Consider the following 21,498-nt stretch of genomic DNA (forward strand, 5'->3'; position numbering starts at 1 on the left):
AGGAGTGTGAAGATGGGGGGGGGGGCATGAGCACATCCTTTGCTGCGCCAAGAAAGAGGAGATCACCAACAAAGTTACACCAAAGCTATGAGCAAGTCGGCATATTCCCATCTATCTAACCAACCTCTTGAGGGTGTGTGCGATTGAGCTGGCCGCCAATCCCTGCCAGTAGATATAGATTGGATGGTGTACAAGAGCATTGGAAAAAAAAAACTTTCCTTGCTGTGTTTGCGCCTCGACAAGGATGTGAAGCCACCCGCGTCCCTCCGCTCCCGGGTGTCTCACACCGGATGGAGACTTGAAGGAAGACGCAAAGAAGACAACCTACGCTGAACACACGAGAAGTAGAAATTGCGAGAAAGAACAGGCGACGAGGTCACTGGGGTGGGAGGGGGAGGGGGGGGGAAGGCCGCTTCAATGTAGTGGTCGTCGTTGAGAGAGAAGCACCTCAAAAACCGCGCTTGATGAAATGAAATAGCCTCAAATGATTCGAGAAGTCATCACTCCAGCAGCCCGCCACAGACTCGGCAGCGCGGACCTTCTGCAAAGTCACTCAGTCCGCACGCGAGGCATCGTGTCAGTACGTAGCTCTCGGAGAAAAAGGAGAGAGGGCTAAGTGTGGAGCCCGAGAAGAGCGTAGTGTGTGACGCAGGAGACCCGTTGTGTGGGTTGCCCTTCGTCACAGAACTCTCGCCGGCTGGGACGTGCGTCGATGTGCTCGAGAGACTTAGATGAAACGCCACACAAGCAGGGCGATCACAGAGGGAACAGGGAAACAAGTGCGGCGATGCGGTCTCGGAAGCGTCGCTACCTGAGGGTGATGAGAGACCAGCGCTCCGCCGATTACTATACGCAGTCGCCTCCAAAAAAGTCTGAAGCGAGGACACCCACGAGGACGAAACGCACCAGTGCAGTTGCGCCACCGGCCGCGATGCATCAGTCAACGCCTCGCGAGGCGACCTCTCGTCGTCCCGACCAGGTCCCACAGACCCACCGCAGTCAGCGACAGTGATGAGGCGAAAGCTTGAAAGCGATGTGGCTTGTTTGTGGCTGCTGTCCTTGCGCAAAGCAGCCTTCTGTGCTTTGATGTAGGCCTCCACGAATGCGATGGCTCCGTCGACGTCGAGTGCGTCAGGCCTTGTAGAGCAACACGCGGACCCCCCCATGGTTGCCGCATGGTCACGGAAATGCTCTGATCCCTCAGGTTTCATATTTGCGTAGCGGTAGCGTTTGGCGAGGATGCGCACGGCGTTGGAGAGAACCAGTTCGCTCACAACTGGCCTATCCCACGGACAGAGTACACAAATGTGCCGCAGCAGGACCCACCACAGCCACGAGGCCTGCATCACCTCCATAGAAGGTGGCGACACGAAGACAGATGACATGCCGCTTGCTGAGTCACAGGCAACGGTTGACACCTGTAAAGGCCACCGCAAGAAAACATCGACTCCGAACTGTGCGCGTAGCTGCAAATATCGGCGGCGCGCGGGCATCGCGGCCAGGCAAGGCCTTTGTGAGGAAGCCATGCCGCCAGGCATCATCCATCGCCGATAGGCCTGTATCGTCTCTGTCGACGGCAATTGGCGTGCCTGTTGATGCGCCTGCGCATATTGGTGCACCTCGCTGGATTGAGCTCCAGACCCTGGAAAAAGTTGTTCATGCAGGAAAAAAGACGTGCTTGTCTGCTGCTGCAGCATACAACGAAGTGTGCTCCCTCGGAGCTCGTACGGCGCAACAGCCCTTTCGGGTGCGCTGGCTTCGTGCAGGGTCCCCGCTACCGCCTCGGGCACAAAAGCGCCTAACTCAACTAGTCTACTTAGCCACCCACCACACGTGTCCACAGAGACAGGCCACAGGTGCGTCGGTTCATGACTCGCCTGCCCTGATTGCACAGCCGCCACCGCCAGTGTACCAGATGGGTGCAGCGCTACGCCCACGATCCCAGCACAGGTGCGCGGTGGCATCTCGCTACAGCCTGCCAGCAAAGGGCACCGAAGCAATGCCGTAGAGGAAGGGCCGCAGACGAGAAACATGTGCACGGATTTTTCACCGATACCGAGAACTGCGACGCTGGCATGACCAAGCGAAGGGCTTGGGGAGGTAGGACAATCACCTTCGTTGCCAGCGTCGGTACCGGTGACTCTTGAATGTGCCACAAACGGAACCACCATCAGCCGGCGCAGGCACACCTCGCCCCGGAGGGCGTCGAGGCCATAGTGCGCGTCAGTTTGACACACGGTGCGGCGATAGGGCGCTGGGGACGCGGAGTCGGAAAACGACGACAGCGCTCCGAGTGCAAAGCGTCCCCGTAGCACTGCACCGGGCGCGGATACAAAGACCACCGTGTCGACCTCAAGCCCTGGCGGCGGGTGCTCTGTTCGCGTGGTCGTCTGGCCGGTGCGCTGCACAGCTACAGCGCATACAGATGTCGGCACTGACGTCAACGACGGCACCTCCACTATATAAGCTAGATGGGCCATCGTAGCCGAGTGCTCCGGCGACTGAGACGTTACGTGCATGATACGAAGCATATACGGGCTAGCAATTATTACTATTCGCCGCAGTTGTTTGAGAGCAGTGGCGGTCGCAGCTGCGGCACTAAGCCCATCCGTAAAGAGTGTTGTCATACACAACGGAGCGGGGCCTCGAAATCCGAGCTTTGCCACTTCATCCTCTGCACCCCATCTATAGAGTGGAGTCGGCAGGGAAAGCGTGACGGGAGCATCCTCATCTGACAAGTGACCAGATAACGCCACCACGTGAAGCCCCTTGCAAGTGAGAACAAGTAAATCATCCTGGTCGAGCCAGAGGTAGTCCAGCACACCACTAACATCGTCGCTCTCCGTTGGAGTGGCACTGAATTCCTTCGCGTTGGTTGCAGTAGGTGGGCGCCAACGCTCGCGTGCGTCGACACACCTCAGCATCGCGTCCTCATGCGCATGGGTTCCTTTTCCCTCACCAGCGACCGACGCCCCGGACCGGGGTGCGAGACGCGACATCGGAGGTTTGCTTTCTGACGATGCGTCTGTGTCATGCCTACTGCTGTTGCTGCTCGATGAGGGTGTTCTACTACTCAATGCGCTGCTGCTACTGCTGGCACTTTCGTCGTCACTGGTGCTATTAGTGGTCGGCGTAGGACTGTTCCTAGACCGTCCTCTCTTCCGTCCAGTTGCGGTGGAAGCGGTCCTCGACACGGGCTTCATCTTTTTCGTCGATGTTGACTTGACTGAAACTTTCGCAGCACCTGCGCTACGTCTCCCAATCGCGGGTTGTTTTGCCGCGGGGGAACGAGGCACATGAAGCTCCTTCTGCGACGCCTCAGCGGCCGTTCCGTCTCCGTGAAAAGGAAGCCGAGCGAGCCCGCCGCGAAAGCAGGCGATGCCGATTCCGTGGCTCGACACCACACGGTTCGCGCCGTGGCGAGAAACGCGATACACCACCAGATTACTAGTCGTTTGCACGCACAGACGAGCGGAAGCTGGATAGTACACCTCGGGCAGTAAGGCGGTGCTCCACTTGGCGCCAACAACAACCTCGACAGATTCTCCGTCGTCGCGGTGAGCAAGCGGATGATTACGCACGCTGCGCTGGCACGCAGGGGTGAGCAGGTTTCCCAAGTACATCGAAACCGCCCAGCGTGTACAAACCTGGAGTACGTTGTGTGGACCCCAGCTGATGCAATCCGCCGACCGCGCAGGGACATCGTCCAGAGGGAAGCATTTCTCTACAGAAACCTCGGTGCCACAGGGAAGGAGCGGCGCACGAGCACCGGTAGGCATGAACGAGAAAATGCTGCTCGCGCACGTAGGGGGGGGGAGGGAAGACTAGGACAGAGTGGGGAGGCCGTGAAACCAGAAAAGGTAGAAAGACAACCGACGGGGAGAGCGAAGTCTCGTAAGAGTGACTGTGTGTATGCTCTCGACAGGAGGGTGGGGAAGATATCACGGAACTCCGAAGTGAGTGTGGTCGCCAGATACTGTGGAAATAGTGGATGCTCCGTCGTTTTTATAGCTGTATCGTCTCCTTTTGGGGCTCTTCTTAGATGACTCAACGCAGCAGTGGATACTCGTTTTGGTCCACCTCTTCGTGATGCGTTATTCGTGCGGGTGTAGCTTTCTTCTATACGTACATGTCTATGAAGCGAAGAGGCGCCCTGGGAGCTGCAAAAAAAAATCACACTGCGGGCAGTTGGCGTGTCGGTGGGTAAGCAGAGGAGTGTAGAGACCTCTCCCAGCTGACCGCAACCACCACAAAACTCCCAAAATCTTGTCGAAAACAATGGAGTACAATGATCTCCGCGCAACCCTAGGGAAGGAATCAAAATCGCTAGAGGAATGAAAGTTCCGCGAGCCAATGAAGAAAAAAAAATTTGCAGCGAACGAGTCCCACCGCGCTCCCGTGGGGTGGAGGGGGGAGGGGGGAGGGAGTCTGCTCGCGAAAAGCGGTCGAGTTGGACCTCAAAGAAGCGTTTCAGCAGATGGGGCACTTTTGGTGTGAACCGTGAAAGAATACTGCACGCTGGCAGTTTTTTTCTTGAGCAGCGCACCTGCCGAAAGAGAAATGGGGAAGATACTGAGTAAACCCCGACCCCATCTCCACACACACACACACACACACAGGGAAAAAAAACGTCAGGAAAGTGGTGTCGGGGGGGGGAAGACGACACATGATGAGAAATACGCTCATGTTTCATCCCTCGCAATTCAATAGATGAATACATGCATAAAAGAGCGTGGCGTGTGTCTGAAGAATGGCAGCTGTTCTGCGTACTGCCGCAAAACGAAAAGGGAAACATCCGTGTGCCGCTCCCGTGAGCAGAGAGCGGGCGAAACACGTCTCGATCACACCTCGGTGCCTTCGGGTGCACGGGTGCATCCACAAAACACAGACGTGACCCCCAATATTTTTTTTTGTTTTAGAGGAGAGAGTTGCACTCTTTTCCGGCCCAACGATTCAACTAGGAACGGAGAGATGGAGAGAGCGAGTAGGGCATACTTTACATGTGGAAAACCTACACGGATACACAAAAACAAAGCCCCACAGCACACACTCACACACTTACATATATATAGATAGAGTTTTTTTTTGCATACATCGTGAGCTAAAAGAAGAGAGAAGGAGGGGGGAGGGGGGAACACTGCAACGCCACCACCATCACCACCCAAAAAAAAAAAACATGATCACGCGATAGAAAAAAAAGAGGACGAAACGCGTGATTGACCAATGTCTTCCCCCTCCCCCCCTCCCTCCCTCCCTCCCCCCCCCTCGACTGCCTATTCAATGACTTCGTGGCAACCTGCTGTCATTGGACTTTCCCTGTGGATATGCCTTCCATTAGCATGGCTACTCTCCCACCCACCTCTTTCCCCCATCTATAATGATAGTTGTTACCCGTGTAATGACCTCGCAAAGCATCTCAGACATATGGACGCGCAGAAAGGCGGTGATGCAGAGGATGACAGGCAGGAGAAAAGAAGTGGGCGAAGAGAGTGGTAGCGCAAAAAAAAGGCTGCAAAGGAAAAGATAAATCGAGAGTGCGAGGAGGTAGGGCGGTGTAACAGAAACGAAGAAACCAAGTGAGCGGGGGCAAAAAAAAGAACAACCAAACAACAAAAAAAAATACGAGAAACAGCGGCATGAAAAAGAATGTACACGAGAACCTAGAAAAATAATTAAAGGTGTACACATATATACATCTACGCAGACACATGTGTATATGTATACATATATATATACAATGAAAAAGAAAAGATATATATAATCCTTTGATATACCTTTTTTTATATAAAGGGGGATGAGAACCCAGCAAAGGATATGCTGAGAAAAAACTCCACCAAGAGAAAAGTGGGAAGGAGACCAGTGGAAATTTTGAGACGCATTCATACATGCATACATACACACAGACACGCGCGCGCGCGCGACCAAAACCATCGCATGCAGATCACATATCCGGGAAGCCGCCAACGAAGCCGTAAAGACAATGAAAAGGGGTAGAGGGACTCTAACACGCCGGAAGGATTGCGAGAAATACCAAAGGATGTCGTGCGCACCGAGATACAAGATCATCACGAGGATACAACAAGGCCCTAGACCGCCTTGCGTCACCTGTAATCACCTCCTCAAATCTCAGACGTTGGAGATCGGAGGTAAGCGACCAGCTGCGGCGTACTCCGCATCCATCCCTGTCACGATGCAGCTAGGACGAAACACGTGCTCTTTGGGGAAATTGTGGCGAGCTGTGCTGGCCGACAAGGGTCGATGAGGCTGCAGCGTTGTTGGTAAAGTAGTGTTGAAGCTATCCTGAACGGCTGCATCATCATCAGCGGCGGCGCTAGAAGCTGCGCCCAAGGCAGCTTCGGTCTCCTTTGAGTTGCCCTTAGTTGTGTTGGATGTCATCAACGACGTCTGCCGGTCGTAACTTTCGAGGGCTTCGAGCAGCTCCGGGTTCATGTAAGAAGGGAGCTGATTCTCGACAAGGACTCGCAGCTGCGCAAAGAGGGGCACAAGAAGACGATATCGTCGCTCCGTGTGCTGCAGTCGGCGCGCCATCAGCTCCCTCTCCTCTTGCGCCCTCCTGACCTTGTACCCACCCATCGTTTCCGCCTCCACTTGCAGGGCAATCGTTTTGTCTTTTAGTGCGACCACATTGCGCTCGTATGCCCGCAACTCCCTTGTGAGCTTGTCGTTCAGCTCCGTCAGTTGGCGATACCCTGCCTGGTCGCCGATGGCACACTCCAGGCGCTCAACCGTGCGCCTTGCAATGCTTAGTTCTCTTCGGATGTCAGCATTCTCCGCCTGCAGAGCCTTCACAGCCTCCTCGTGCTTAGAGCTTTGCAGGTGTGCTGTATGCTCCATTTCCCGGATGTGTTCTTGGAGACGACATACGTTCCGCTCCGCCATGTCAGCACGCTCGCACTCCATCGCGCGCGCCGACTTCTCCGTTTCGAACTCGCCCGTGAGTCGGCTCTCTAGCTGGGCCGCCTCCATCTGCAGGTGTCCTACCTCCTTGGTGTGTGAGCGTCGCTGCAGCGCTGCTCTCTCGGTGATCTCACTGATTTTCCTCTTGAGGTTCTCGCATTCGGCGTTTAGGCAGATGGTGTTGTGGGTGTACGCAGTTTCCTTCTCGGCACTAGTAGTGCGGAGACGCTCTAGCTCCTCGCTTGCAGTCGTGTGATGGGCAGTAACTTGCGTGAGCTGCTCGTATAGCTCCTGCTCCCGCTTCCGGGAGGACTCCTGAAGCGCGTCCAGCGCGCTACGGAGGGAACCCCGCTCTGCCTCCGTCGCTGTGAGCTGTGTCTGCAGTGCATTCGCGTGTAGCTCCTTCTCGCGGAGAAGCTGCGCACTGGTGGACTGCTGCTTTGTGATATCCCCTTTGAGAACCGCAATGGTCTCAAACGCCTCTCGATCTTTGCGCTCCATCATCTCCTGCAGACACTGCAGCCTTGTCTTCAGACTGTCGATTTCGGCGCGAGTGAGAATCTTGTGGTTGAACTTCGCGTCCTCGGCGAGCTCCTTTGCCTTCAACGCAAGGTCGAGGTCTTTCTTCTGATTGGCCAACTCCGCTTGCATAGCCGTGTTGGTGGCGTGGTCAGCCTGCGCCTGTTGGGCAGCTTGATGCAGGGCTGCCTTGAGCTCCTCTTTCAGGCCCGCGCACTCTTGGCGCACGTCACCCAGTTCGGCCGTCAGCTTCTCCACCTCCATGCGGTGCACATCGAGCTCCAGCTCCAGCTGGCGCTGCTGCACGGCGGCGGCCGAAAGGGTCTTCTCCATATCCATCAGTGCACTCTGGCGAGCCGCCTGTGCATCGCGACGCAGCTTACTGGCCGCCTCCAGCTCTGTCTCCCGCTTCTGGGCAAGCTCGTGTAACCGCTTGTTGTCCTCTCGGACAGACTCCAGCTGCGTGTTCAGGATGCCGATCAACAAGTTGCACTTCTCCTCCTCCTTGCGGACGTGAGTCACTTCCTCCTGCAGCTGCGTGGCAGTTGCCTTGTAGCGCTCTACTTCCGTCTGCATGACGCGCAGGAGCGCCACCGTTTCTTCGTCGCCTGACGGCGCTGTGGATTTCTTCGCCCTTGCGGCCTCCTCAGCAGCAACGGCGGCGGCGGCCTCTGCAGCACTAGTCGCCTTAGTCTTCTCAAGCTCCAGCGTCGCGCATTTCATCTCCAATTCTTGGTGAGCCTGCTGCAGTGCATCGTATTCCGCCTCCAACTTGCGCTGCGCTTCTTGGTGTGCGTGGTCACCTTCGGTTAGCTGCTGCAGCAATTCCGTGTATCGCAATTGTGCCAACTCTAACTCGTTTGAGAGCAGCGCTACCCGACGCAGAGCTGACGCTTTCTCCTTCTCCAGTAGGTCATTCTCTTGCTTTTTGAGCTCCAGCCTCGCCTCAGCCTCCTGAAGGTCCTGCACCTTCTGCGCAATCCTGAGAGCGATCTCCTTCTCCTTTGCGGCGTAATAAGCCTTGCGCTCCTTCTCGGCTAACGTGTTGCGTACATCTCTTTCACGAAGCTGGTGCGCCTCGAGCAGCTTTCTCTCTTCCTCCTCGATGCGCTGGCGAAGCTCGCTTTCCTCATTGCGAATATGCCACTTTTGCGTCTCTTGGCGCAGGATTTCGGCCTCCTGCGCCAACTCCACCTCCTTGGCAGCAATTGCCGGAGACACCTTGGAGCGCCTGGGTTTCTTTGTAGGCATTGGTGAGCTCTAGATGCGTGGAATTTTCTCGGCAACGTTGCCTCGCGTGCTTGAGAGGGATGATGGGCGGAAAAAAAAAGAAGAGTTCCGTTCTTTCGTGTGTGTGTGTGTGTGTGTGTGTGTGTGGTCGAAGACACGTATAGATGAGACCCACGACGCCTACATAAACAAACCCCAAACGAACGGAAACTGGAATAAGCGATCCTGGTTGCGGGGTCTTGCCTTACACAAAAAAAAAAACTACTCGCAGCTTGTCGTCACTCCCACACAGAGACACGACAATAAATATGGGAAAAGCGAAACATGAAGAATGTGTAAAGGGAGGGAGAACGGCGGTCATGCGTGGAGGAAGAGAATGAGCAGAAAGGTGAGGAAGGGGAAAAAATGATGCTGAGCGGTGCTGTGAGTAGCTCCGTATATGGCACCTTTGCACGTAAACTCAGCGAGATCACTCACTTCGGGGAACAGATGCATGTTTCCCCTTTTTCTCATCATACGCTGCGGCATGAACCGAAGTCCATACAACACCTGGCAGACAGTGCGGCACGCCGATACACCCTTACGCTCTTTTGCAGTCTGTCCTACAGAGCGAAAGTACACTGCCGAGGAAATGGGGAGGAAAAAGTGCGACAGAGGCAAAGGAAATAAAAGCAGTGTGCTCCATTGTGTCGCGTGCACAAAGGCTGCTTGCAGAAGGGGGAAGGGAGGGAGGGGAGGGAGGGAGGAGTCGTGTGCACTGGACACAGAGGACGTGACCCATACATTTCTTCATGCTGCTCCCCCTTCCTCCTCTCGCTCTTGTCGCCGCCGCCGCCGCTGCGCCCCCACCTCCCTCCCGTTCCGAGGGGGAAAAAACGACGAGTAGTATGAAAAAGAGTACGTGGGCAGGGAAGGAGTGGAGGAGGAAAGCACACAAGAGTGGGTGGGCGGAGTGTATGTGCGGTCGGCTGAGCTGGTCAGCGCGATGGGGACGAGCATTTAAAAAAAAAAAAGAGAGGAAGCCAAAAAGAATCACAAAGTCTATGACGACAAATCCGAGAGGTAAACTCAACAAGGGAAAAATACGGAAGCGGGGGAAGAAACGAAGGGCAAAAGGCGGAACTGGTGACTGATATGGTAGGCGAGAAAACACGAGCTGGGACGACCTGCAACAAAGCCCAAAGAAACATACTGATGGGTGCGATTGGTTAAGAATGAACGAGATGTTCTACACACAAGCGCGCAAATTCACGAGCCAAACAACTATACCAATTATAAACAGAAGAAAAAAACCAGCCGAGGGGAGGAACAACAAAGTGTTGGTTGCCTCTTCACTGTTTCCTCCTGTGCTCTCCTTCCTCCTCCCTTCCCCCTCTCCGGCTTTACTCTTCCTTATTCTATAGGGAATGGGGGGGGGGGGCTACACAGACGCAAACGCAAGAAATGATGCAGTCGAGGCGAACAAAAAGAAAAACAGCGTAAAGTAACACGAATCGATATTGACAATGCTGGCGTGACGAAATTGAGAAAGGAAACGGTGGCAACAGCAAACAAGCTCGAGAGAAGACTCCATCCGAGAAGAGAGTAATGCCATCGAGTAGCGCCCTGTGTAAAGTGCACTGCACACAAACCTCATCATTTTTTTTTTACGGGAACGCATGCTTATTACAAATCCGCTGCCATGCCACGTGAACTGATATCCTCGTCTCCCTCTCGTTTTCCAATGCCAAGCTTCACCAACATTCAGCACCGCTGTGCCACCTGTTGACGTCGCCGTCGTCACGGATCTAGCGCGGTGCCCCCCCCCCACACACACACACGCACACACACACGTAATCTAAGGACAGCAACTAAATAGAAGCGAATATCTCCGCAGGACAGTGGGGAATATAAGCCACAAATGAACACCAAGGCAACCCATACAACCTGCGCTGCCATCACCTCCTGAAGTTGTTGTTCAGAACCGTCTCTAGCTGTGACAAAATACCGGTTTGATCAACGATAAATGGCTCAGCGGTGCCGTCTGCATTGATGTAATACTTTTGGCCAACATTGTGACGCCGGTCGCTTTGCCAGCGAATATCCACCATAGCATTACACACTACTTGCGAGCGCAGGTTAGACAAACGGAAGAGTGTGAAGGACCCAGACGGATCGGGGAAGACCTTGCGAACATACACGAACTTCGTGTCCCGAGGTACGTGGGACATGCTACGGTGGTGAATGTAGGCAGCATGCACTGCTGCTGGAGTAAGACCCTCCGCCCTCAAGCGACTAAACTCGTCAACAAACCCAGTGATACAACGTAACACACCACCCAGGTACCGCTGCGCCTCGGGCAGGCTTAGAATCCGCGCCTCTTCATCGTAGAACGTCTGTACATGCGGGTGAGGCTGACTTCGGTTAGTGCTCTCATTATTCATGCACGGCACGTAGAGGATCAGTTTTGAGTACACGTCCAACACGGCAGTGCCGACTCCTGCTTCGGTGGGAAACATGGCCCCGTAGCGGCCGGGCTGGAGTGAGTAGTACATGACAACGGTGTCTTCGTTTGTGAAGGAGTAGAAACGCACCCAGCCACCGCTAAGAAAATCGTCCAAGAATTGCTGACGATTGTGCTCCCCGCGCGGCAACGCCAAAAAGGCACCGTTGGGCCGACTCAGCGCCTGACTGCGTGTCGGGCCGGCCGCGTTACCTATAGCAACAGTCGAAGTGACTGTCCCATCAGACGTCCCTGCCGTCACAGTCGTGCACGGGGCCGTCATTACGTTCGCCATGGAGTAGCGCGACTGGCGGATGGAAGCAAAGCCCGTGGGAGGAATAGCAGCGGGTATCGGACAGGCAGTAACGTGCGCCTTCAAAGCGGCTGCCGGAGTAGGCGCCGCTGGGCCGCGGCGCGGCAGTGGCGGACCACCCTGTGCAGTGTGCCCGCTAACGGAAGGCGCACGTGGCTGCTGCCCTTGGCCGCGCAGCACGTGTAGCGGCTGAGCCGCACGCTTCACTAGGTCTTCCTCCACAGCGACGCGCTTAACCGCACTGGACGACGACGGCGCATGCGCAGGCTGCTGCCGCTCCTCACGAGCGCGCTTGTGGGGACTTTGAGGCTTCTCCACTCGCGAAGAGGAGGCGCTGCGCGGCACGCGCGGCTGACGCTGCAGCTCACGAGGCCGGTCGGCGACTTCTGCACGAATAGTTATGACTTCCGCCCGCGCCACCTCAATGCTCTCTGCGCGGCGACGAGCGGCAATGCCGATGATCTGGCCGCTGCTGTTGTACTGGGGCGGCGTGGCTGGCCCCGATAAGAGGAGGTCAGAATTCAGTCCCTCCTTCCGCTGCTCTACCTCCTTCATTATGTCGCGCAGCTCATCAGAACTGCGCGGCTGCACCCGTGCGCGCGACCCCTTTCTTGGTACCTGCACCTGGGGCGGCAAGTTGAGTGAAAGGCTATCGCTGGGCGTGGCGGATGGTCGGCCGTGCCGACTACCCGTGCGCTCTCGTCGTTGTGAGGATTCCCGGCTGGCGGTGGAAGCGCGCGAGCCCACTTCAGGAAAGTCCGCCTCGCGGTGCTCAGCCACCATTGCGTCAAAGTCCACAACGCTGTGCGCGTTAGGGTCCCCAATGCTGATGCGGCCACCAGTGGATGTGCGGTTGTACGTAGGACGTCCCGAGCGGCGGCGGCTCGTGTGCAGTTTCGGATCGCTGTCGGTGGTCTCAGGCAGCTGGGCTTCCAGCAGACTCACTCTCTTCGGCTCGTCCCATAGCATTGTGTTCATGCGCGAGGATCGCCGTGGCGAAGGGCTTGCGCTCGGGCCGCGACAACGCAAGGAGTGCCCCTGTAGCTTTGCAGCGGATGTGAAGCGCTTTGCGCAGGACACACAGACAAAGTTAACATCTTTGAATTTGCCGGAGTACGCGCACTTCATGCAAACATCGTAGTCACACTTATAGCATCGGAAGGCCAGCGACTCAGTGGTGATCTTGAGAATTCCACGGTCGCACACGTTGCAGTCGAAGCCATTGTAACCATGCGGCATCGAGGTCAGCTTTGTCATGATGTGTCCGTTCATACACTTGAAGTCTCGCTCTATCTCACTTGTCATGTCGCGTGGCAGGGAGACCACAGCACGAAGATTCCAACGAGTAGCGGTGTCGCGCCCGGGGTAAACCATTGCATACTGATCCGGAGTACGACGCACAATTTTGCCCTGGACCTCCTCCGTCAAGCTTACGCTGGAACGCACCGATCGAGATGCACGAGGAGCAGCAGCCTCGTGATCAGCACCCCCGGACACTAAAGAAACGCTACCACACCTTCCGCGGGTAGACAGGCGAGCTAGAAATTGATTACGCAGCCTCCCGTGATGCACAGCCTCGGACTGGAGGATGTCAGTCCTAGCGTCCTCTTCCGCCCGCGCTAGTGCCAAGAGGCTCGCGAGTACGTTGTAGGTCTCGTAGTACTGAAGCTCTAGCTGTGCGCGACTGCGTTGCTCGGTGGCCTCGACACGCTCTAACGCCTCGCGAAGCACAGCCTCTGTCGTCCGCTTTGCGCGGAACTGTAAGTTCTCACCAAGGTTGTTCAGAGGCGGGCCACTCGAGGAGGATTCTAGCAAGTTAAGTTTCTGAAGAAGTGAAAGTGGGCAGGATAGTGGCCGGCGGTTCCACACAGAGTCTTCAAGGACCTCCATCAGCGTGGCGCGCCGTGACGGATCGCGGTGTAACACGCGCTCCACAAGCCGGCAGAGCAGTGGATCACCGTCCCACTCTCTGGGCCAACTCCATGAAGCGCCTGCCACGGCATTGAACAGGGCAAGCGATTTGTGCTCTTTGTCCAGCTGGCGGATACCGTTCTGCTCCATGGCCTCGAGATACGGATTCATACGTGTCAAAAGAACGTAAAGGACCACACCGATACTCCACGTGTCCACTTCCTTGCCGTAGCTCAGCGACGGGGCGTCTGAATTTTTGGTCATGCGCTTGTAAACCTCGGTCGCCATTTCAGGTGCCATGTACATCGCCGTCCCGGCCACGGTCTTGCGAGGATGAGCCTCTGATATGCGGCTGGAAAGACCGAAATCTGTAATCTTCAAATTCCCTTCGTTGTCGAACAAAAGATTCTGTGGCTTCAGGTCACGGTGAATGCAGCCCTTTGAATGAATGTATGAGATGGTGCTTACTAGGGCCCACCCAATCCACAGAATCTCTGGAACGTCAAGACTTCGGTTAGCTACGATGTCGTGGAGTGACTTGCCTGCACAACGCTCCATTACTAAGTAAGCGCGATCTTCATCTTTACCAGCAGCGTAGAATTTCACAATGTTCGGGTGGCGCGAGAAGTGGCTCATGAGCGTCACTTCCTCCTTCAGTCGCTTCCAGTCGTTTTCGCTCATGCGTTTCGATGATACCTTCAGCGCGTAGGTCTCACCGCTGTTGGAAACAGCATCGAATACCTTTCCAAACCCCCCTTTCCCAAGCAGTCCAATGGTAACCAGTCTAAGGTCCTCTTCCTCAAAGTAGACTGTCATGTGCTCCTGCAGATGATCGTCGTCATCTCTTTGATCGACGAAACACTTTTGGATGTGCGGTGTCTTCACAATGCTGCCTAGTCGAGAAATGGCAGGGGTTTGCGACAAATCACGCGGCATAGAAATCGCACCGCCCCGTGGTGGGGTTTTTGACGGCGAGTTGCAAAAGTGCGTCATTAAGAGACAGTTCCCCTGTTATCTAATCTGTGAATTTATCAGTGTCTTCTGGAAGTCACAGCGAACGATTTGTGATGGTATTGGGGGTTAGCCTTTACAGACGGGAAAAAAAAACATAAATAAATGACTAATTCTATGAGGTAGCAGTGAAAGGTTGAGCTGGTAGTTGAGCCTTGGCCCTTTTGAATCTTCGCCACGAAGTTTTCAACTTCAGCTCCGCACGCTGCGACTACATGCAACGCGAGGGAAGGGGAAGAGCTCAGAGCTTTTGCTGTGCCCAATCGCCTTCTGTGTGTATGTGTATCCATAAAGATATATATTTCCGTGTGTTAGAACCAAGGGTGAGCGTAAAGATTGAAATATGAAAGGGTGTGAAGATGTCAACAGTTTTTTTGGTGCAGGGATGCACTCGAGGCGGTGGACGTAGGTTACAGCGCAAGTATGCGTAAGGCATGTCCATCTTTTCAGTAGAGTTGCACATGGGTTCGAGGGTGCGATTCAAACGTCTTTAGAGAAAATCCATGTGGACACCATGATATCAACCTCACCCAAGAAGAAAAGGGAATTTCGCCCATATAGCTTGTTGTGTTCAATTCAAAGAACTTTAAGATCAAGTATGTAAAGATAGTGCGACATAGCTACCTGTAAAAAGCGAAAAGGTGAAGCACACAGCGTCGGCAAAAAAAAAAACCTCCACCATTGGCAGTTTTTCAGTGAAAGAAAACAAACCAGAGAGCTAGACAGCAAAAAAAAAAGAAAAGCATCAAGAAATCTGAATCCCAGACGGGACCGTTTGGGCAATCCATCAGGGTATCCTCTCTTTGGCATGCAGTTCCTATCCTCCTCTACTTTCGTCTGTAGCTTCTCGAGAAACTTTTTTTTGTCGATCTGGAGATAGTGGAGACGCTTTGCTTTATACAGAAAAGCTGCTCAGTCCCAGCTGTCCTTTCATGAATTTACGCAGTGTTCGGCTCCGGCTTCGCCTCAGAATTCATCTCTGAAGCTTTTGCAATGGGAATTTCTGAGTCAGTCTTTGTAGTGATGGGTGTGGGAGCTGTTTTCACACCCGTATGGATGCAAGCAATGCCCCCAGATAAGTTCTCATAGCGCACGTACCCAAAGCCAGCGTCGCGGATCATCTGCGCAAAGGTCTCTTGATCCGGAAATGCGCGAATACTATCAACTAAGTAGCGGTAACTCTCCTCATCCGCAAGCAGGCGCCCTGCTTGTGGTATAAAGCCGTAAGACCACAAGTCGTAAGGCATGCTCAAAAGAGGGCAGGTCACCTTGCTGAACTCCAGCACGTTCATGACACCCCCTACCTTGAGAACACGAAAAGCTTCGCGTAGAGCCTTTGGTCTATCGCTGAAGTTACGAATGCCAAATGACACTGTGTAGCTGTCGAACGCACCGTCTTCGAACGGAAGCTCCTCACCGCTTGCACAAACCCAATCGATATCCATGTACCCCTCACGCTCCGCACGCTTCTCACCTTCTTTCAGCATCATGGAGTTAATATCACACACGACAACTTTTGTGCCATCAAAGGCCTTTGGCACCAGGCCGAAAGAGTGCTCGCGGTCACGGATACTGTCCGTGATCCTAAAGGCAATATCGCCTGTACCACCCGCAACATCCAAGAACTTGCACCCAGCCGATGGGCAAACACAGTTCTCGACAAAGTGCTTCTTCCAAATGCGGTGAACGCCTAAAGAGAGCACGTCGTTCATAATGTCGTATTTGGAGGCAACGGAGTCGAACACCTTTTTCACGTAGGCATCGCCAAGGCCCATGTTGCTGCAAAGCCGTGTGTAGCGTAGCATTTTTCTTTTCCACCTTCAGTGGGGGAGAAAAAATAACGTTGGAGATGTGGGTCACTTCATAAAAAAAATTTTTTTTTTGACAGTGTCACCTGAATACGGTGATCACTTCCCTTTTGTTGAAGTCATTAAGAAGCATAGACACGAAGTAAAAGGTGGTAATGATGTCGTGAACAGCTGAAGTAAAGCTGGAACAACCCCCCAGGCATACAAATGAAGCCGATCAGGCATACTGTACTACGTATAATTATTCCGACTTCTTTTCGGCGCACAAAACAACAACAAAAGGACTGTCTCTGCTTTGCGGCCGTGGATTTGCTAAAATGTTGTGCCCAGGCATGAAAAGATGAAACACAAGTCTAGAGCAACTTTGATGTTCTAGCCGCCTTGGAGGGGAAAAAAAGAGAGGCGCCGCTGCAAAATCAGAAGCGACTTCACGTTCTTCTTCAGGCATCAATTTTTTTTTTTAAGGGAGGTTTTTTTTTCCCCCGAGATCTATGAGGCACAATCAGAGAGTAGATGCAAATCGCCGTCATCACCCCCGATGCAAATCGCGTTGTGTTTATTGGATGCAGAAACACTGCATATTTGATAGGACCAATCGGTGAATGGGCAAGAAAAGAGAAGGGGCAGAGACTTTGGGCACTTTTTCGAATCTGCTGGAACAGGTGCACAGTCGTCGTTGCTTTCAGACTCTGACAGAAGAGATCTAGCGTCCGTGAAGTCACCCAAAAATGCTGTTTGCGTTTTTTTACCGGTACCCGTGATGCTGGACCTTTCAATAGAAGCTGTCGAGTAGTCTTCAGTTGCGGAAATTGGACAACCGATATCGTAAAATAAAAGACTGTTAGACGAAATGTGAGGGTACATAAGACGGTTGAGGAAAGGCAGAACAGCCAACTTTGGTGGGGACAGATTAGCTGAAAGTTGAGTGCGGCGCGAGTCGCTGGTGCTGACGCGCGTCACTTCCTCAAAGGAAGACGCACCAATCAAGAAACAGCAAATGTCACCCGAGTCAGTGTTGAGCCACACCATTGGCGCACCGCATCTGCTCGAGGATGATGGCTGCACAACGTGCAGCGCTTCAATTTCTCCACCAACAGAACTTATTGTGACAGGCTCGTTGCGCTTGCGCAAGTCCCACAGCACCAGCATCCCATCTTTGCTCCCGGTAAGCAACTGGAGACCATTGCTCCGGTCTGCTACCTCAACAGCAGTGATGGCTGTTCCTTGCGACACTCGCCGTGTGCCTGAGCTGGACGCGCTTAAAATTGCAGGTGGTGGTGGTGTCTCCGTACAAACTAGAAGATTTTCGGTCCGCACATCGACAAGTGCAGAGCAGCCGTTGGATAGTGCAGCGACAGCTACACTGTCTGACATCGTCACCACGGCAGTGGTTGTCGAGACACCACTGAGCAGCTGCGAGGAGTTGCCAAATATCAAAGCGCGAACGCTGTACGTGCGGAGGGGCTCTCCTGTTGCTTCATCCAAATCCTCAAGGTCGAAAATATCGATTTGTGGGGCGCCACTATATCCACAAATCGTGTTCAAGGTACTTCCAAGAAATTGTGTCACTGAGAGGCCGAAGCTAATTCTGTTTTCTCCCCCCAATCGTGCTTGCACAGTGGCTGATTTAAGCTCCAGAACTGGTTTCGATGCCTCTCGTGGCACATCCCCGGGTGTAAGCCAAGACAACGCGCCAAAAAGCTTAAAACCCGAGCGTTGAGAAGCGACAAGGTATTCATCTCTGGGATCCCACGTTGTGCTCGAGATGCAATTTCTGAAGGTTTCCAGTGGTGAGACAAGAGGTTCCCCGTCGTAGGTGCTTCGAGTAGGGTGTATGCTCGGGACAACAGTGCGAATCACAGGTGATGCATCAGGTGGAAGAGCGCTCCAAGAGTGCGGGCGAATGCCATACTTGGTTTGCGCGAAAAGTCCGCGGTAGAGGTGTGGCCGGAGATAGCGAAGCTGTGAAATCAGTGCTTTGGACGCTCGTCCAGGGAGAGGATACGAGACGACGTAGTCGTCTTCTCGATGCCGCTTCAACGACCCTTTGGTTGGGTTTGTTGGGTCTTTTATTGGTAACGTCTCTGTTCTTCGGCTCGGGCCGGTGAACGCGTGCAGGGTTGTCTGCATGAGGGGGGCTGTCTGGTAATGGCGGCAGCGAACTCCGAGAGCAAGGGAAGGGAGGATCCAGAGAGTGGCAAACTAGAAAGTGGTGGGGATCGTGCATGGGGCCTCCGCCTGCTCCTGTTGGTTTGTCTGGGGCGGCGTCCCGTTTCGCGCGCGCCGCCGGGGTCCTTTCGCGGGGCGTTTTTTTTTTTGCTGGGGGGGGGGCGCTGTTTCGGGGGCCTGGCCCATGGCCCAGGGGGGGGGGCGCGGCGCGTTCGCCTGCCCCCCGAGGCGAGACGGACAAGGCCCCGCGCGCGAACCGCAGCCTGGCGCCGGCGCCAAAAGCAGGCCCGGGCGCGGGTCTTATCAGCCCCCGCAGAGTTTACAAAAGAATCGACGGGACCAGAAAAAGAGACGCGAGCAAAACAGCACAGGAGTGGGAAAGGAAGCAGAAAACGGGGAGAGGGTGTTGGGGGGGGGTCCTGGCGTATAGGGAAGAGCGAGCGGGAGAAGATGGAGAAGGTCTAGGAGAGAGAGCTCTGCTTCATGTCGTCGGGTATGAAGTGGTGTTGTTCAGCGAAATCAAACAGCGCCCGCAAAAACGACAGCCGCACACCCAGGGTTTCGAAGCCAGAAGCTTCACTCGACGCGGTGTGCGGCTCAAAGACCTACGGCGGCGTCTCGGCAAACGCGGCCGTTGAGCCGTCTCCCGCGCTGTGCACGCGAGATGGTGAGAAGCGCTTCATGCGATTAGCCCCCCGCTGTCGTGCGAGCTCTGTTTGCAGGAGCGACGTGCGCGGCAACACGTGGCTCATGGTCGCTCGAGGGACATCGGCCTGGCCCCAAGGCATTTTCTGTTCGCGCGGGGTCGATGTGAGGGGCGGCCTGGGTGAAGGCGAGGTTGGATGAAATACGTCACGTGAAGCCACCCCAGGCGACCGCAGATGGGCTGGATGGCTCATTCCGGGGATGCACCCTAAATTGAGCGATGGCACAGCGCGCTGCAGGTAGTTTTCCATGGTGGCTGCATCGTCGTCGGCCGTTCGTTTGTTGGAGTAAGTCGACGACCGGAGGGGTGCAAATATCGAGGTCGTGCCCCGCTTTCGGTGTCGGGCGGGGATGGGCGTGACCAGTGGGGAGTCCATTTGCGTCGAAGCCGGGTCGAAGCGGGCAACCGTTGGGACTGTCAAACGTGGCCGACTGTCGAGCAGGTTGACGCCGTTCTTTTTGGATAGGAGCATGCGCTTCATCTCGCGCTGTACTGCGTAGTAGAGAAACAGATACTGATCCTTGCGTCGGACCATTCCACTGCGACACGCCTTCAGGAAGCAAACAATGCGAGGGATGCTGATGTTTTCTTGACTTAGCTGAAACTGCGCGAGGGCGATGTGGAGACCAATGAAGACCCCTGTGCGCCCAACACCGCCGGAGCAGTGCACCACGACCGGCGATTGTGTGCTACGTGGTGACTTGGCTATGGTATAGATCACTTCCATTAGCGTGACACTGCCCTGCGGCACCCCTTGATCCGGCCAAGCCAGGTATTGCATGTGAAACACCTCTTTCTGGTCACCGGTGATGCTGCGGAGCAGCAGACGTCGATGAATCAAGTCCTGCCGCATGCTCTCCGCAACGAGTGTGACGGACAGTATTCCCAGGTCATAGGTCTTGCTTCGTGGAGGCCAGTACATCTGGCTCTTTACTTTGCCGTTCTCCTCCACTGCGCAGAGCATGACAATGAAGGCTGCGTCATTCTCGTATACCATGCGCCAAAAGTCCAGTACCGTATTCTTCATCGGCGCCTGTGTTGCAATGTACACAAACGGCACGTTGAACTTCTTGCGGGCGTCAACGTAGTTGGCGTTGATGTACGTTCCGTCTCCTCGAAGGCTGGTTTCGTTCAGGCGCACGATCGTGCCCTCGTTCGGCTTCACATCGGGGAAGCGGTTCTTCATTATATTCGAACCCAGAGATGCACTGAAGTACTCATCCAAATTGCTCCGTACTTTTTCGTCTATACGGTTTAGCTTCGCCAGCTCTCGATCAAACCCGTCTTCGGTGGTGGGGTAAACACGCTCACCAAGGCGCCGGAGGTGCATGTCGAAGCGCTGCTTCTCTTCGTACTGTCTTTTGCTCATCCTCGTTGTGCTGTTAGTATCCCGCGAATTTTTGCAATGTGCACGCCTTGGACACCATCTTTTCAAGCCACCTCAGCTGAACAACAGTACTGGAAGTCTTGGCGAGGGTGGAAGGGGGGGGGGAGCGCGATGGCGTGGCACGGTCACACATATGCACATACACCCCACACAGAGGAGGGGAAGGGGGAACAGGGGCCTTTTGACAACCGAAGCGCACAAACAAGCGGTTTAACGCAAAGGCACGATTTCATAACTTGAAGAAAAAGAGGGTAGAAAAGTGAAGGCGATGTGAGCAATGATAGACTGAAGGGAGGGAAGGCAATAGAGAGCACTCATCGGCCAAACAACAACACTTTTTTTTTTGGTAACGGTGTCGCAAAAACAGTGCTCGTGTGGAGTCTGACGCATTTTCTTTTTTCCACGCCTCGTTCACCTCCACCCTCCAGACACGCCATACATCAAATTATGCGACTCATTTGTGAGCCTGGCTTCGTCACGTGCCAACATGAAAAGTGTGACGACACCACGCAAAGACACCTACACGGCACTATGAAAATTTCTTCTGAAGCGTGGCATTCTGCCCGAAACAATTTAACACACACAATACACATGCCACAACAGCCTACCCCGGTTCCTCTGGTGCACCGCGGCTGCACGTTTGTCATGTACGACAAAGCGGTCTCCATCCCATCCGGTCGTGCGTGCCCTCCCTCCCCCCCCCTTTGTCATTGCGCACCTCATCTGACCGATACGCGCTGTGCGTTCAGCGCCAGACCAACGTGGGCAGCCCTGGTCCTCGTCGCGCGGGGTAGCAGTTGGGGGTCGTCTAGGCGCCGGCAGGATGAGCACAAGGATCGTGTGTCGTCCGGCTTCAGGCGAAGGCCCCGCATCCCACCCCCCTCGCGTGTTGGCCCCCTCGGCTGCTTCAGCTCGCTGCAGTCCAGGCGGAAAAGCGGTGTGGAAAAGCGCCCACACTGCCCTTCACACGACTCGGTGGTACAATACGGGGTGGACACGCCCACGCTTCCAGTGGCCGAGGCACCAGCCGGCCTACCTGCCTCA

At 54.7% G+C, this 21,498-nt stretch overlaps 6 protein-coding genes across 6 annotated transcripts; all 6 read right to left on the reverse strand.

The window, feature by feature from the left end:
• Positions 1-500: 500 nt before the first annotated feature.
• Positions 501-3,779, reverse strand: JKF63_00810 (uncharacterized protein; the record flags this gene model as incomplete). Its single annotated transcript, XM_067896859.1, has 1 exon — positions 501-3,779. One exon carries the CDS (start codon positions 3,777-3,779, stop codon positions 501-503), a length of 3,279 nt encoding a protein of 1,092 aa, XP_067753016.1.
• Positions 3,780-6,126: 2,347 nt separating this feature from the next.
• JKF63_00811 (uncharacterized protein) lies at positions 6,127-8,688 on the reverse strand (the record flags this gene model as incomplete). Its single annotated transcript, XM_067896860.1, has 1 exon — positions 6,127-8,688. The coding sequence occupies one exon, from the start codon at positions 8,686-8,688 to the stop codon at positions 6,127-6,129; it is 2,562 nt and encodes an 853-aa protein (XP_067753017.1).
• A 1,916-nt stretch (positions 8,689-10,604) lies between these two features.
• Positions 10,605-14,366, reverse strand: JKF63_00812 (uncharacterized protein; the record flags this gene model as incomplete). The annotated part of the gene is made up of 1 exon (XM_067896861.1): positions 10,605-14,366. The coding sequence occupies one exon, from the start codon at positions 14,364-14,366 to the stop codon at positions 10,605-10,607; it is 3,762 nt and encodes a 1,253-aa protein (XP_067753018.1).
• A 956-nt stretch (positions 14,367-15,322) lies between these two features.
• On the reverse strand, positions 15,323-16,189 carry JKF63_00813 (uncharacterized protein; the record flags this gene model as incomplete). The annotated part of the gene is made up of 1 exon (XM_067896862.1): positions 15,323-16,189. One exon carries the CDS (start codon positions 16,187-16,189, stop codon positions 15,323-15,325), a length of 867 nt encoding a protein of 288 aa, XP_067753019.1.
• A 492-nt stretch (positions 16,190-16,681) lies between these two features.
• Positions 16,682-18,322, reverse strand: JKF63_00814 (uncharacterized protein; the record flags this gene model as incomplete). Its single annotated transcript, XM_067896863.1, has 1 exon — positions 16,682-18,322. The coding sequence occupies one exon, from the start codon at positions 18,320-18,322 to the stop codon at positions 16,682-16,684; it is 1,641 nt and encodes a 546-aa protein (XP_067753020.1).
• A 644-nt stretch (positions 18,323-18,966) lies between these two features.
• On the reverse strand, positions 18,967-20,436 carry JKF63_00815 (uncharacterized protein; the record flags this gene model as incomplete). Its single annotated transcript, XM_067896864.1, has 1 exon — positions 18,967-20,436. The coding sequence occupies one exon, from the start codon at positions 20,434-20,436 to the stop codon at positions 18,967-18,969; it is 1,470 nt and encodes a 489-aa protein (XP_067753021.1).
• Between the last annotated feature and the right edge of the window lie 1,062 nt (positions 20,437-21,498).

The sequence above is a fragment of the Porcisia hertigi genome, chromosome 36, assembly GCF_017918235.1.
Source record: "Porcisia hertigi strain C119 chromosome 36, whole genome shotgun sequence".
NCBI lineage: Eukaryota > Euglenozoa > Kinetoplastea > Trypanosomatida > Trypanosomatidae > Porcisia > Porcisia hertigi.